The 13,776-nt window shown below is 54.5% G+C and overlaps 1 protein-coding gene across 1 annotated transcript in view; it reads right to left on the bottom strand.

The window, feature by feature from the left end:
* Positions 1 to 653: 653 nt before the first annotated feature.
* Positions 654 to 13,776, bottom strand: part of TEX264 (testis expressed 264, ER-phagy receptor) — a gene marked incomplete at both ends in the record, with an annotated part of 34,073 nt that continues 20,950 nt past the window's right edge. Inside the window, 2 exons of the mRNA XM_080625665.1 lie at positions 654 to 967; positions 7,757 to 7,928. Coding sequence (XP_080481791.1) covers positions 654 to 967; positions 7,757 to 7,928 — 486 coding nt within the window. The remainder of the gene's footprint in view (positions 968 to 7,756; positions 7,929 to 13,776) is intronic.

Here is a 13,776-nt window from a genome sequence, read left to right on the forward strand (position 1 = left end):
CATGAGATGCAGAGCCCTTGGAACACTCCCCAGCTCAGCTGGGGATGTGGGGTGCAGCCCACCACAGCCTCCACCCACAGCCTGCTCCCCCCATGATGGGCCAAGAGGCAGTCAGCAATGCCACCAGCCACCAGTGAGGAAAAGCATCCACTTTATTACAGACCCAAAAAAGCACCTGTGGCAGTGCCAGGAAGACCAGGTTTACACAGGATGTTTCCATTTTTCAGCAAGGGGAAGAGGGGAACAAATCCAATCCTACTCATGGCTCTTTGGTGCTAGAAAACGTGTGGCAGTGCAGCAGAGAGAAGCTGTGGGTGAGAGGGGCACCAGCAGAGATGTGGGGGAACACCTCTGCCATCCACCATCACCCCCCAAAACTCCTGCAAGGAATATGCAACACATCTAGAGACACACAAATGGCAAATGCATTTCACTGCCCCCCAGCCTGCACCCACCCTGCACCACCAGACACTGCAGGAGGACCCCCCCCACCTCCCTGCATCCCTGAAATGGGCAAACACCCTTTCTGCAAAGTGGGTCTCAGAGGAAGTCAGCAACTGAAATCTCTTGGCTGGAGAGGAAGGAGGTGGGAAAGGCAACTGTTTCCCAGTAACTCAGACCCCAGTGGAAGGGGAGGCAGACAGGTCTCCACATCACTCTTCTCCTCTCTCAGCAGCGATGGGCTCCTTGGTCCACTTGTCTGTGATCTCCTGGCTGCCCGCGTAGCCTGCGTCGTGCAGCAGGCCTGGGGCTCCTTCCCCGTCCACGGTGACCTCCAGGTCCAGCTCCTCAAAGGAGGAACCGCTGGCTCCCGACTCACTGTAGCTGTGCTCGCTGCGGTTGTCTGCCTCCTCCCGGCCACGGCTGGCTGGGAATGGCAGCAGAATGGAGGTGGCCACTGAGGTGTCTCTGCTGTCAGTTGTGGCCTCTATGCTGATGGAGCTCGCCTCACTCAGGGTGTCGGCCCCTGGGATGGAGAGAGAAGGGGAGGGAGTGAAGGCTGTTGGAAGGATGAGATTGGGATAGAGTGACACAGCCTTTGAAACCACCAGAAACCTCAAAGACATCAGGTAACAGTGGAGACCAGCTCCTACCTCTTGTTACCTCCTGGGCCTCTAAGAAGTGACCATACTAAGACAAGCAGGAGCTGGACTCAAGCAGCTCTCTGAAATCAGGGCACCTTCAAGCCGGCACAAACAACCCCTGACCTCCTGCAGCAGCCCCACTCCTGCTTTCTGTGCACACATGGAGGACCTGGCAAGTCCTTCCTTAGCAAGAATGCCCAGCCTGGGAACTGAGGGATAACCCTGCCCCTGTCACAGCACTAGGAACAAAGCAAGGAGTGGGATGCTGTGCTGCAAGGCTGATGGGGAGCTGCAGCACTGCTTGAGCACCCAAGGGGATGGTGGCACATGGCAGGTCCTCAGATGTGCTGTCACCACAGGCCAGTGTACGTCCAGCCTCCTGCCAGGGCACCCTAACGGGCCTTCAGCAGCTCCTACAACCTACTCCTGCTCTCTGCATGGCTGCCCTGCAGCTGCCAGCTCCTGCAGCACTGTGGAGGCTGGCAGGACAGCAGCAGGTGGGATTTGGGGCAAGCCTTCCCAGCACCCTCAGCACTTCCGCACATCACCTGGCTGCCAGCCACAGCCCCTCTCATGGCCGAGCCCCTCCAGGGGCTGCCCCTGCCTGCCCAGGCAAAGCCCTCAGCCCACCTCCCCATTCCCTGGCTCTTGGCCTTGTTAACTCCATCGACAACACAATTAAGGAGTTGACAACAAGATGAGCGAGTCAGATTGAGACCAGCAGCTCGGTGCTGTTGCCAGAGCAACCAGCTGGGAGACAAACCCTCCTGTAAAACATTACTCACTGTTAATTATGACATCACAGATCCACATCACTGATTATGACATCACAGATCCATGTTGTTAATTACGACAGTGGCAGTAAACACTGGGTGGGCTCCTTCATCACCTCCCCATTCCACCCTGCCTGTCTTGCATCACTGGGAAGCATATGCTGGGCTACTTGAGGCTTCGCCCATGCTGGGCTGGAAGTGCCTCCTGAGGATCATGCCCTGAACCAGGAGGGAAACAAGGAGTCCTGGTTGACAGCAGCACTGGTGGAGGACCAGCAGCTTGCCACCAGTGGGGTCAGGAGGTGGCAAAGAGGATGGTCATGATCGAAGTGAGAGAGGAGAGGTGACTCCTCCACAGTGGCTCCTGCCAGCATGGCTCCATCCCCAGCCACTGGCACAGGGCTCCTGCAGACATCTCCAGCCTCCTGCAGCCACCAATCTCCTGGAGGAGACCCACCAGGGAGGGAACTTTCCTTCTGAACACCCTTAAATCCCCTTTTTTGCTGTTTTTTCTCCTGGCCTGGGCAGCTGTCAGCAGAACTGCTGGTAAATGGCAGTCCTCTTGAGTGGCATCATCCCACAGTCCTGCTGGCTGAGTGACAGCCGTTCAGAGAGGACCAAGTAGTAGTGCCAGGACAAGGAGCAGCTGGGAAAGACCCATAGAAGCAGCGTACTCACTGTTTCATCCTGCCTGTATGGCCTATCAGCTTTATCCTGCCTGGTGAACACCCAGAAAGGAGCACCCTTTCCTTGGCCGTGGCATGCAACCCCTTCAGCAGCTGGCACAAGCCAAGCCCAGAACCACCCACCCAAGTGATGCCTGATGATTCTCCCCAAAAAGGAGAAAAGACCCATCACCCACCAACATGCACTGCCTTTGCTGCAGCATCAGGGAGCATCTCGACACGGAAACTACATTTACTCTAAGTTAAAAAGGATGTTCTGCACACTGCAGACAAAGTGCTTGCTGAAAGGGATGGTGGCCACTGGACGGGTGGCAGATAAGCGGGAGATGCTGTCCCACCCGGCAGGGCAGTGGGTCAGCAGGAGCCTCTGGGAAGACAGACAGCTACAGGGGATGGAGGGGAGCCTTCAAGGTCCTTATCCTTGAAGCCAACTAAGGGTTTGCAAGGTCTCGGGCAGTGATCTCAAAAAAGATCTGATTTGGCCACATTGGTGGCCTGAGGTGACAAAGGCACATTCCCACCATGGCTTCATGACAGCTTACATCATTCATGGTTATCTTGCGTCCCTCTGAAACCTGGGACAAGAGTGACTCTGACCACCCAAGCCCTGCTCTGCCTGTCCATCACCCTCCCTGGGGACCACTTCAGCTGGGAAGCTGTCACATAACCCCATGACACAAAGCAAAGATGCTCCTGAGGAGAGGAGCAGCAGCTCAGGAAGCAAAAGACAGGGACGGAGCTGACCTACATGCTGCTTTGATCCGCCACTGCAGAAAAGCACTACTGTCCTCACCCCTCCAGCCACCTCCCTCTCCCTTGCTCCAAGGGCGACAATAAATCGAGTCCTGTTTCCTTCCAGCCAGGCACTTTTTCACTGCTCTGTCACTTCTGATTGTGTTTGAGCAGCCTCAGCTGGCAAATGTGCCCATTTCAGCAGCCTTGCTCTCCTCCACGCAGGACAAGGCTGGCTCTAGCACAGCAACCCAGCCTGGCCAGGGATGATGGTGGAGCTCCAAGATGGCAACCAGAGCCTCACTGGAAGGTGCCTTGTGGATAAGCATGAGTTCAGCTCTCATCTGGGCACAGAGATTTCCAGCAGCCCTTGCACCCGCTTCTCCATTCTGCTCCAGGCACCTTATTTGGTCCACCAGCAAGCTGCTGTCCAACCCTGCATCCCACTTTCTAAGGCTGGTCCTTGCACCAGAAGCCAGCCCAGCAGCCAGATCCAGCATGGCTCTTCCCTCTCGTGTGCAGCAAGGTGCCAGACATCCTGTGGAACCCCCTCCCTGCTCTGCTTCCCCAAAGACAGTGCAGCCATCCCACTTCACCTTCACTCAGCAGGAGTGTGGAACTTGGAAAGTTTTAATTGGGAAAAAGAGTTACAGCCTGAGATGTGGTCCTGCAGAGGTGCTGAGGAGCCCCCAAAGGCCAGAGCCTCCTAGGAAGAAGAGAAACCAAGCAATCAACACCAAAAGAGCAGCCATGGGTGGGTGCAACATGAACCACTCACCCCATGCTGCTAACAAGCCTGGCAGGGAGCTGGCCACTGCTGACAGCTCAGCCCTGTGGCATCCCAGATATAGGCATCCCCGGATCCCTCTGAGAAGGACTGCATCGTCCCAGGATGATAGTGATGCCCAAGCGTCACTCCCCTCTTGGTGCACACAGGCCCTTTCTTACCCCCTGTTCAATCAAATATTAATCTCCACTGCCGCTAAATAATAGATCAGTGTGCTGACGGGAGGCGAACAGCTCCTCTGTGCTTGCTGAATCTCACACACAAGCCATCAGGAGAGGGGCTGGGGCAAGCAGACCAGCAGGAAGGCACGGCAGCAGCTGCACACTGAGCCTCTCCTCGGGATGTACAGGCAGGCAGAACAGGCAGGGCTCTTTGGAGACAGACGCAAGCGGGGATGAGGCAGAGCACATCAGAGAAGATGCCCCTTGTGGCACAGGGGCTCAGCGGGTGATGCCACCGGTTGTACCCGAAAGCTGCTGGACAGACTCAGCTCCAGAAAAATGCACACCTGAGACTATGGGCAGAACCATGTGCTTAGAAACCATCTGTGTTCACACCAGCAAGCCCATGTTCCACAGTGGGGTCATTCTGGAGAGCAGAGTGCTGAGCGCGAGCCGGGAGCGGGGGCCCACTGAGCCCGTGCTGGTGCCAAAGCCCCAGAAAATAATTAAGTACAAAACAACTAATCGTGATTGACACTGCCCCCCTGGAGACCTGTCAGCTGCCTTCCGAAAAGGCTTCCCATCTTTCTGATGACCCTGATGATGGCAAAGGGATGGAATGGGCATGGAGGCAGCCGCAGCCCCCGGCCCTTTCCTTGTGTGCTGAGTGTTTCTGTCCTCAGCAGAGCTGCCAGCACCCTGCTCTGTGCACAGCAGAAAGCAGAGATCCTGGATCATGTCCTGCAGCCTTTGTGGCCACTGGCTTTGCTCAGAGCCACAGGCACCCAGCACCTCACAGAGTAAGCTCAGGAGCAAGGACAGCAGGCAACAGTCGGAATGCAGAGATGCACTCCAAGGTCAGGAGGCTCAAGAAAACAAATCCAAGCTTTCCTTACACACCCAATATTGGTACTGTTTGGCACCAGCCACAACAGGCAAGAAGAAACAGCAGCGCCTTCCGCTGGGAACCCCTGAAGTCTTTAGTTTGAGGAAAGCATAATACAGCTGCTGGCAGGGAGTTTCATAAGCCATGACTGAAAGGTGCTGTGTCCACATGGAGCATTGTTAAATATGATGATCCCTCTGAAATCATATGCCCAGTGCTGGCTTTTTTCAGTATTTCGGGGGGAGAGCAGGCTTCAGCTGCTGCCACATCAGGAGTGAAAGCCCAAGGCTGCTGCATGTAAAGCATCCTCAGCTGCCTCAGGGAGAGAAAAAGAGGCTCAGCACCTCCCTAGTCCCCCCACTTGCCCTGCGAGGCATCAGGGAGTCAGAGCCCCATGTCTGGATTTGCAGAGCTCAGGCACTGCCAGAGGAGCCGAGTGCCACAGGAGAGACCACCCCCCCTTCCCAGAAGCATTCCAGCACTGCCTGTGCCTCTGTCAGGGCAGGACCACTTGAAACACTGGCAGAGCTGAGGTAGATCAAGAAATAACCGAAATCTGTGCAATTGGATTTGAGGGGGGACTGCACTCAGAAGTAGATGGTGACATTGTGGTGCCCACCCTCCATCTGATATGGAAGGAAACTTGGAAGCTGTCACAGAAGGATTTGCTGGGTCATGAAGATCTTTTGGCTATCATGCTGTGGCTAAGCTGAGCTTGCTCCTTGAGTAAGCAAAGAAGAGACTAAAAAAGTTGGGAAAAGAGATTGTGGCTTTCTCTTCCTCCAGCTCAGAAATGGTTGCACAGATCCCAGCACAAAAAAATACCTGAGAAGGGAGGACCAGCCTCAATCCATAAGGCATCATCTTCAAGGCTTCTCCTTCAAGGTATCTCCAGTGAGCAGCTGGGCAAGCGGGGATCCACTGGCTTCCCCCTCCAGTGGCTTCTCTTCTTGCACCAGGGCTCAGAAAACCCACACAGGACTTTGGTGGCAAGATGGAGAGCTACCCTCTCCCACCTCACCTCCTGACTTTGACCCTGCTGCTTAACCAGGACAGTTCAATGGCCACTCGATCGCTGAGGGTGGAGCAGCACCACTGGCAACTGAGACTCCAGCATCAGCAGGCCAGAGCCAGTGGGACAAAGACACTCATTGGACACTGCTTCCCTTTGCATAAGCCCAGGACCTTGCCATGCAGGGCCACTCTCCCCAGCTGACAGCAGTTGTGCCAGCCTGGGCCACTGCAACATTATGGGGACGCAGGAGATCATGGAGAACTCCAAGACCCTCAGGCAGGAGTGGCATAAGCAACCTGAAGGCTTGCCATGTCCTTGGCCATCTCCAATGGCCGAAGCAAGGACCTGGTTCTGCTGCCGTGCCCAATACGAATGATGATCACAGTGCAACATTCAAGCTCAACTCTTTAGTTTCAGAGGCAAGGCCAATCTCTCACAGCTATTATTATTTTAAGATGTTTTTTTGCAGACTCAGCAGATGACACTGCATCAGGCTGCACTGACAAAAGCTCATCTATGTGACTAGGAGGGGTGGTGGAGGATCTGGCCCAGAGCTGCTGCTGGGGAGCCCAGCCCATGGTATCCCACCAAAGAAAGTCCACTATCATTTGTTGTCTAAAACTGGGAAGACGTTCCTTGCCCTTCTTCCAGCAGGGCAGGGCAGGGCACTCCGCCCCCACAGGTGTGCTGGTGGTGGCATCCCAGGGAAAGGCTGACAAAAAGGCAAAGAGCTGAGTGAGCAGCATGAAAACATGGGACCTCAAAGTGCTGGGAAACTGCTCCAATTAGGACTTTTCATTGCAGCAGTAAATGGACTCCAGAGCTCCCAGAAAGCAATTCCCAGACTTGCTTTTACGCCGCATGCAATTAAGAATTAAAGCAACCCAAACCTGAAGATGTGTTAAAACAAACGACCAAACCCCCAGGGAGGCAGGGAGAGCTGGCACGTGTTTTTCATGCCTGTTACACAAGCGTGGGTGACCCATGGGGCACGAGGAGGTGGCTGCCCCCACCCCATTCAAGTGCCCGGGAATGTTCAGCTAGCCGGCTCCCGCATCTTGCAGACATGTGAGCACGTGGGCTGGCGACAGCAACTAGCATTTTGGGTTACTATAGCACTGCTGTTCTGCGCCTACAGCCATTGTGGTCCCTTCCTGTATGAATACATCCAGACTCCAACAGATCTTGCTGAGCAGATGCTATCGGGCAACTCCACCACCAGCTACAGCAACCTGGTATTTAAGCTCTTTGCAATCCCAATATGTAACAGATGAAGATGAGATCAAGGAAGACGTATATAACAAGGAGAAAAACAAGCCCAGCTGCAACCAAAAGCTGCGAGATCCAGCTCTGCTCTGACAACAGTGGGCCATCAGCTCGCTGCAGCTTGGTCTTCGCCTGACAGGGTGAAGGGGTGCCCAAGGGCTCCCCAAGGCAGTGTGACACCTTAGGGACAAGATCCTATCTCAGTCTGCGGTGAGGAAAGAGGTGTGCTGAGACTCAGTGTTTGGGTGCCAGGTGGGTGCTGGTCAGCCCCTCTCTGCCAGGCCAGGCAGCAGCACCAGGGGCACCAGAACCCCCACCTTTGGGAGGGCTGACACTGATTCAAGACATGCACAAGCTACAGATACCTGTGATGTCTGTCTGGGCATCCTCGGCTTCAGCTGCAGCAGCCCTGCTCTTCCTCTCCAGTTCTTTCATTTCAGGCACGTAGAAGTCCCCTTGGCGGGCAAGGGGACACACAAAGTAGATGCGGTCCTCCTTGTAGATCTCGATTCGAGGGTGGGCACACAGCTTCCTTTCCTGAAAGACAGCAGGGTCAGGGATGTGCCCTCACTCCCCATCCCAACAGCCCCCCACCACATGGACCTGCAGCACTGCAGGCTGATCCGATTCACTGTGGACATGGGGGCCCGGTGAGGAGAGGTGGGTCCCATCCTGAAACTGCACTGCTGCTCTCCCTGTCACAACCTCAATGTTCAGCCCTGGCGGTGAACAACTAGCCGGGCTCAAGGAGGAGACGTCAAAGCCCTAGGGAGGCTCAGCTTCCCTGGCTCAGCTTTGGTTTTGGTGTGCTCATTTTAGGCTACAGTGAGGGTTTTCGGGGAGCCCAGCAGCTGCTTCGCATAGACCTGCCAAGTCCCCGGCTCTTCCTGGCAGCGTGGCCCCATGAACAGGCGTAGCACTTCTCTGCTAATTAATATAATCCAGAGCTGACAGCTCACGCAGCTCCTTTCAGAACGGCGAGGGCAGGGGGAGTGGGAGATGAATTCCTGGCATTTCAGACAACTCCCCCTCATCCTCTCTCCTCACCCCACCTCCCCCCACCCCAGCATACTGAGCCCCCCCCGCCTGCCAGGGCCCTATGATGGAGGCACATCCCCGCGGCGAGACGTGGGCTGGGGGGGCTCTCGGGGTGCCAGGGCTGTGCTTCAGAGCAGCTGAACGCCTTGTGCCACCCCCTCCTCGCCTGCCCGCCTGCTGCTTGCGGGCAGAGGGACGGCTGTACAAGCTGGGTGAAAAGGCAGTGTCTCTTCAGGGGGATATTTTTTTATTTCTTTCCCTTTTTCCAATCACTGACAGCTTCTGCTTAACCCCAGAATCACACTGATTATCCTCCTCTCCTCCCCGCCCCGACTATCCTCCTTTTCCTCCTCCCTACCACAGCTATCCTTATCCTCCTCCCCGGCATGGCTTGCCCAGACATCCTTCAGCAAGGTCCCCATCCCTTCACGACTCTGAAGACAGTGATGAGCCCTCTCCGAGGACATCGATCATGACCTTACAAAAGCCTGTTCATTCCTGACCCTCTTCACCCTTGGGAATGGACCAAGTTGATTTTGAATTATTTATTTCCCAGCCAAATGCCAGCACTGGGCAGAATCTACAACAGAGAGGAGCCAATGCCAACCCTCTCCCCTGGTGCTGCTAGCCAGGCCACTTAGAGAGCCACCTCCTTGCTGAGAGGATGCTGCGCAAGGAAAGCAGGGAGAAAACCCCACATGAGCCATTTTCAGGTCTATTTTCCCTGGGAAGCCTACAGGATCTGTCTCTGTGGGGCCCCAGTTTACCCAGTGGTATCACAGTGGCAGAAACACAAACCCCAGCAGTAACTTTACCAGTCTCAAAGCCCTTGAGCCTGAATTTCAGCACAGTCCCTCCTCCAACCCACAAGAAGCCCCATTTGAGAGCCCGGTGCTGCAGGGATGAGCAGGAACACAGGCAGGCTTCCAAGGTGCTTGAAGCCCAGAGTTCACACTTGCAGGCAGGTGAAACACTAACACACACAGATCAAAACTGTATTAAATAAAAACAAGCCGGGCTGTTTTTAGCAGCAGAGCAGAGGCGGCTCATCTCACTCCTGCTTTTGCAGCAACAGTGCAGACAAGAACCCTCCGCACCGCTCTGCCCCTTGCTCTACCAACCACAAGCCCATCAGCCAATCTTCAGCTCAATTTGTTATTTTAGGTTCCTGCAACACATAGAGATGGGCATCTCAAAGATTTGCAGGTTTTCTGGATGCATCCAGCTGGCCCTCAACCACTTAATGCAGACAGGGACAACTCAAAGGATCTTAGAGCAAAGAGACCTTCACTAAATTAGTATGAGGTCTCTAACCAGTCTAAAACATCTTGGAGGCTCAGTCTGGCCTCCAAGACTGACTTGCCAAAGTCCGCTCTGGGATTCTTACAGAGCAGATCTGGGACATACCCTCTCCCCACAGTTTACCTAGGCTGCTACAACTCCTCTTCCAATTACACAGCCATAATACTGACTTCCACAATGCTGCTTCACACTCAAGGTGGCAGCTAGGAATGCTGCTCCATCTGGGTTGGGACCAAAGGGATGAAGCTGCATAAAGACTTGGGGAAAGGGCAGAGGCGATGAGGTGGAAAGCCAGGGCAACAAAAATGGATAAGGGAATCATTAAACAAAATGTGTAAGGAGATAATCCAAAGCGGATGCAAGGGAGATCATCCTTGTGATCATCCCAAAGGAGATCAGGAGGCAGGCAGAGGCCAGGCAAGCACAGGCAGAGGTGCAGCAAAGTGCAACCAAGAGATGGGTGTCAGCATAGGATAGAGCAGGCTTAGGGTTATCCTGGTGAAGAGAAAGGCTGCAAGGCTGCTGCAGGGAAAAAAATAACCCGGAGAGACTGGAGAGCAGAATCCAAAGGTGAAGATGTAAAGAGAGAGCAAATTAACAAAAGCTCAACAACAAGGCAAACCAACAGAGACACTCAACAGGCAATAAATCTCTCTGCAGCTGAGAAGGAAGCCCCTTGCTAACTGTGCAGCTAAGGCAGCAGATGGAGCAGCAAGGTTGATGTGGAGTTTGCAAGGCAGAGCCCTCCAGTCAAATCAAATGCAGTCTCACACGAGCGGAGGAGCTCAGCGAGAGGTGAACAGTGGGATGCCAACAATGTCAGGGCCAGGCTTCTGGCTAGGACAGCAGGACTCAGTAAGTAGGGCAGAGAAGGAGACTTGTTCCTTCACAAGGTCATGCTGTGCCACCTCCATTCTCAGCTTCTGCCAGGAGGCTGCCTTTCCTCCAGCTAGCAGAGACAGAAGCCCAGTCTTTACCCCCGGCTTGCTTCCAGATCATCCACCACCCCGGCTCCCTGCAAGACTTTCTCCAGGCTGGCCTCATCCCTCTATGAATGGAGCATCCCCATGTCTCATGTATCAGAAAGGGCAACAAGGACTATGCACCATACCAGGGTTTCAGACATTCCCTGCTTGTCTGTTAAGGAATAGAGCCCATCGACTGCCCATGGAGCAGTTTGGGCACAGCCTCCCGCATGGAAGAAGCCCCTGCTTTCCTGTGCAGGCAAGACAATAGTTCCAGGGCTATGGGTCACATGATGAGGCAACTCCAATACAGTTTGTAGTCATTAAAATCCCAGCAGAATTGTGCCAAAATGGAAGGAAGTGCTGGGATGCTCATGCCATGCTGTGCCCCTTGGCGCCTGCCAGGAAGCAGAAGGCGGCTGGGGCACTGCAGGGACTGGCTTTGTCACCCTGTCAGGCTCGCCTGCTCAGGAATTCAAATGCCACCAACTTGATCTGCTTTATCTCCCACTGCTGGAAGAATTCATCTTGTTAGGAGACAAGCAAACAAGCCTTGCTGATGCTCTCAGGATTCTCACCATGCCCAGCCATGCTAGCACTCAGACTCCAGCCAAACCTACTGTCAGCCCCAAAAACACTTCTAGGGTTGCCAGGAAGGCTGTGGGGAGGCAGCTGCTCCTCACCCTGTTTCTGGCCACAAGCCCTCTGGTACCATAGCCCCCTGACCCATCACCAAGACCTCCTAGCATGGCTCATGGGTGATGGTTAAGCTGCTGAAAAGCTGTAACTGGCTGGAGCGTGCCAGCCACCAGGAAAGCAGTGGTGCAGGATCCAGCCTAAGCCTGAACTTCTCTCTGCACAGTTCCAGTTGAGAGGACAACTTCCCAGAGGGAACTGATGAGCACATGGCCCAAGCCTGCTCCAGGAGGGGACCCAGACTCAAAGAGAAACTGTGGGTTGTTTATCAGTGGCCATATGAACATCAGTTTGGCACAACATGCCTATTGCTGCCACTTGCCTCTGCCTTTATGGCAATGGGATGTGCCACTGCCATTGCAGTGAAGCAGAAGGGTGCCAGCCACACAGGGCCAGCTCCATACTCATCCTGTGACACTGGAGGACATAAGCCACACAAGGGGATTTTCTCTTTTTAGCTGGAGAGCAGGGTCAGCCCACCACTGGGTTACAGCCAGGTCCACCCAGCAACCAAATTGAACTCTCAGTCTCAAGTATGATTTGTCAAACATCAGTAACACAGACAGGTGTCTGGGTCCTGCCCTGGGGGAACAATGGGGGTGCTAAGGCACACCCCTCCCAGCCCCCTGTTGCACCAGGGCTCCCACTCTCCATTTATTCTGCTGCTACACCAGGAGGAACACAGAAGGAGCTTGTGCCCATTGCTGGGGGTTGCTGTTTGCCAGGGGTCTCACCAGCATCCCCCCAGGCAACCAGCCAGAGCATCATCACACCCTCACAGCCACAAACCTCCCATCGCCTGTGCCGCCTGTGGGGGACCCTCAGGGGACCCTCAGGGGACCCACCAGCACCTCCTGCCTGCTCAGACAACACGAATTCCCCACATCTTGCTTCCAGACAGCCAGACAGATGCATCCATCCTCTCCTCCTCCCGGTAAAGGGGTCGAACACTTCACTTCTATGGATTTTAAAGAAACAACAAAACTGTGTGGTGCCGAAGGGCCCTAAAATCAGTTGCTAAAATTAAGAGCTGAAACTGAGCCACCAGCTAGGCCCAGAGGGAGCACACCGTGTGCCACATCCTCCTCGCTTCCTCACACACTCCACACTCAGTGTGTCATCCCCGCTTATCTTAGAACACAAGCGCTAGGTAGTGCAGAGAGGCTTTGCAATTCAGTTTGCACAGCACACAGCACCCCTCCACACTCTCCCAGTTCAGCCAGGGGACAGACTGGACCATCCACTGGTGGTGTCCCTGTTTCCATTCCTCCTTGCCCAGACAGCAGCTTGAGGTTAAACACCATTTTGGCCCCAGGTCCGAGCTGATGGAAGCAAAAAAACATAAAGGCACCTCTTCCTCCCCAGATTTCAAACTGTTTCAATGTGGACTTGCAGCCCAGAAAGCCAAGTGTCTCCTGCTCTGCACCACAAACAGTGTGGCCCCAGGTTGAGGGAGGGATGCTCCCCCTCTTCTCTGCTCGTGAAACCCCAGGTCCCCAGCACAAAACAGTTGTGAAGCTGTCAGAGGAGGTCCAAAGGAGGCCATGGAAATGGTCCAAGAGCTGGAACACCTCTGCTATGAAGAAAGGCTGAGAGACCTGTGGTTATTCAGCCTGAAGAATAGAAGGCTCCAGGGAGAGCTTATTGCAGCTTTTCAATACCCAAAGAGGGCTTGTAAGAGACGGAGATTTTAGAAGGGCCTGCAGTGACAGGAGCAATGGTTTTAAACTGAAAAAGGGCGGGTTTAGATTGCACATAGGGAAGAAATACCTTGTGATGAGGATGGTGAGACACTGGACTGCGTTGCCAAGAGAAGCTGCGGATGCTCCATCATTGGAAGCATTCAAGGTTAGGTTGGATGGGGCTTTAAGCTACCTGGTCTACTGAACAACTTCCCTGCCCACGGCAGGGGGGTTGGGCTGTATGATCTTTGAAGGTCCCTTGAACCCAACTCCTTCTGTGATTCTGGTCCTCCCTGAAGAGCCGCAGCCTGACCACAGGAGACAGGGATGAAGTCTGAGTGCCTGGGGCTGCTCACCGAGGAGCAGGAGCCAGGCAGCGGCTGAGAAGGAACCACCAGGTCAAGAGATAGTTTGGGCAGAAGGGAGGACAAGCTTTGGAGGGAGAGGAAGGCAGATGTGCTTTGCACCAGTAATACCTCAAGTGTCAAGGAAATCCCAACACCTCAGGTCGCAGACCAAGCAGAGTGCATGTGGAGCCTGCAGCCTCTGCGTCCTGGCACTGCGGAGCCAGCTCCAGCACACAGCACAGCCATGAACACCAGGCTGCCAAGGGCTGCAAAACAGCTGCTGCTTCCCAAACTGGAGAAACTCACATTTCAGAGGTGGTGAGACTGCTCCCATGCACGTGCACTTTACTTTCAA

This window comes from Psittacula echo, assembly GCF_963264785.1.
Source record: "Psittacula echo genome assembly, chromosome: 9".
Classification (NCBI taxonomy): Eukaryota; Metazoa; Chordata; class Aves; order Psittaciformes; family Psittacidae; genus Psittacula; species Psittacula echo.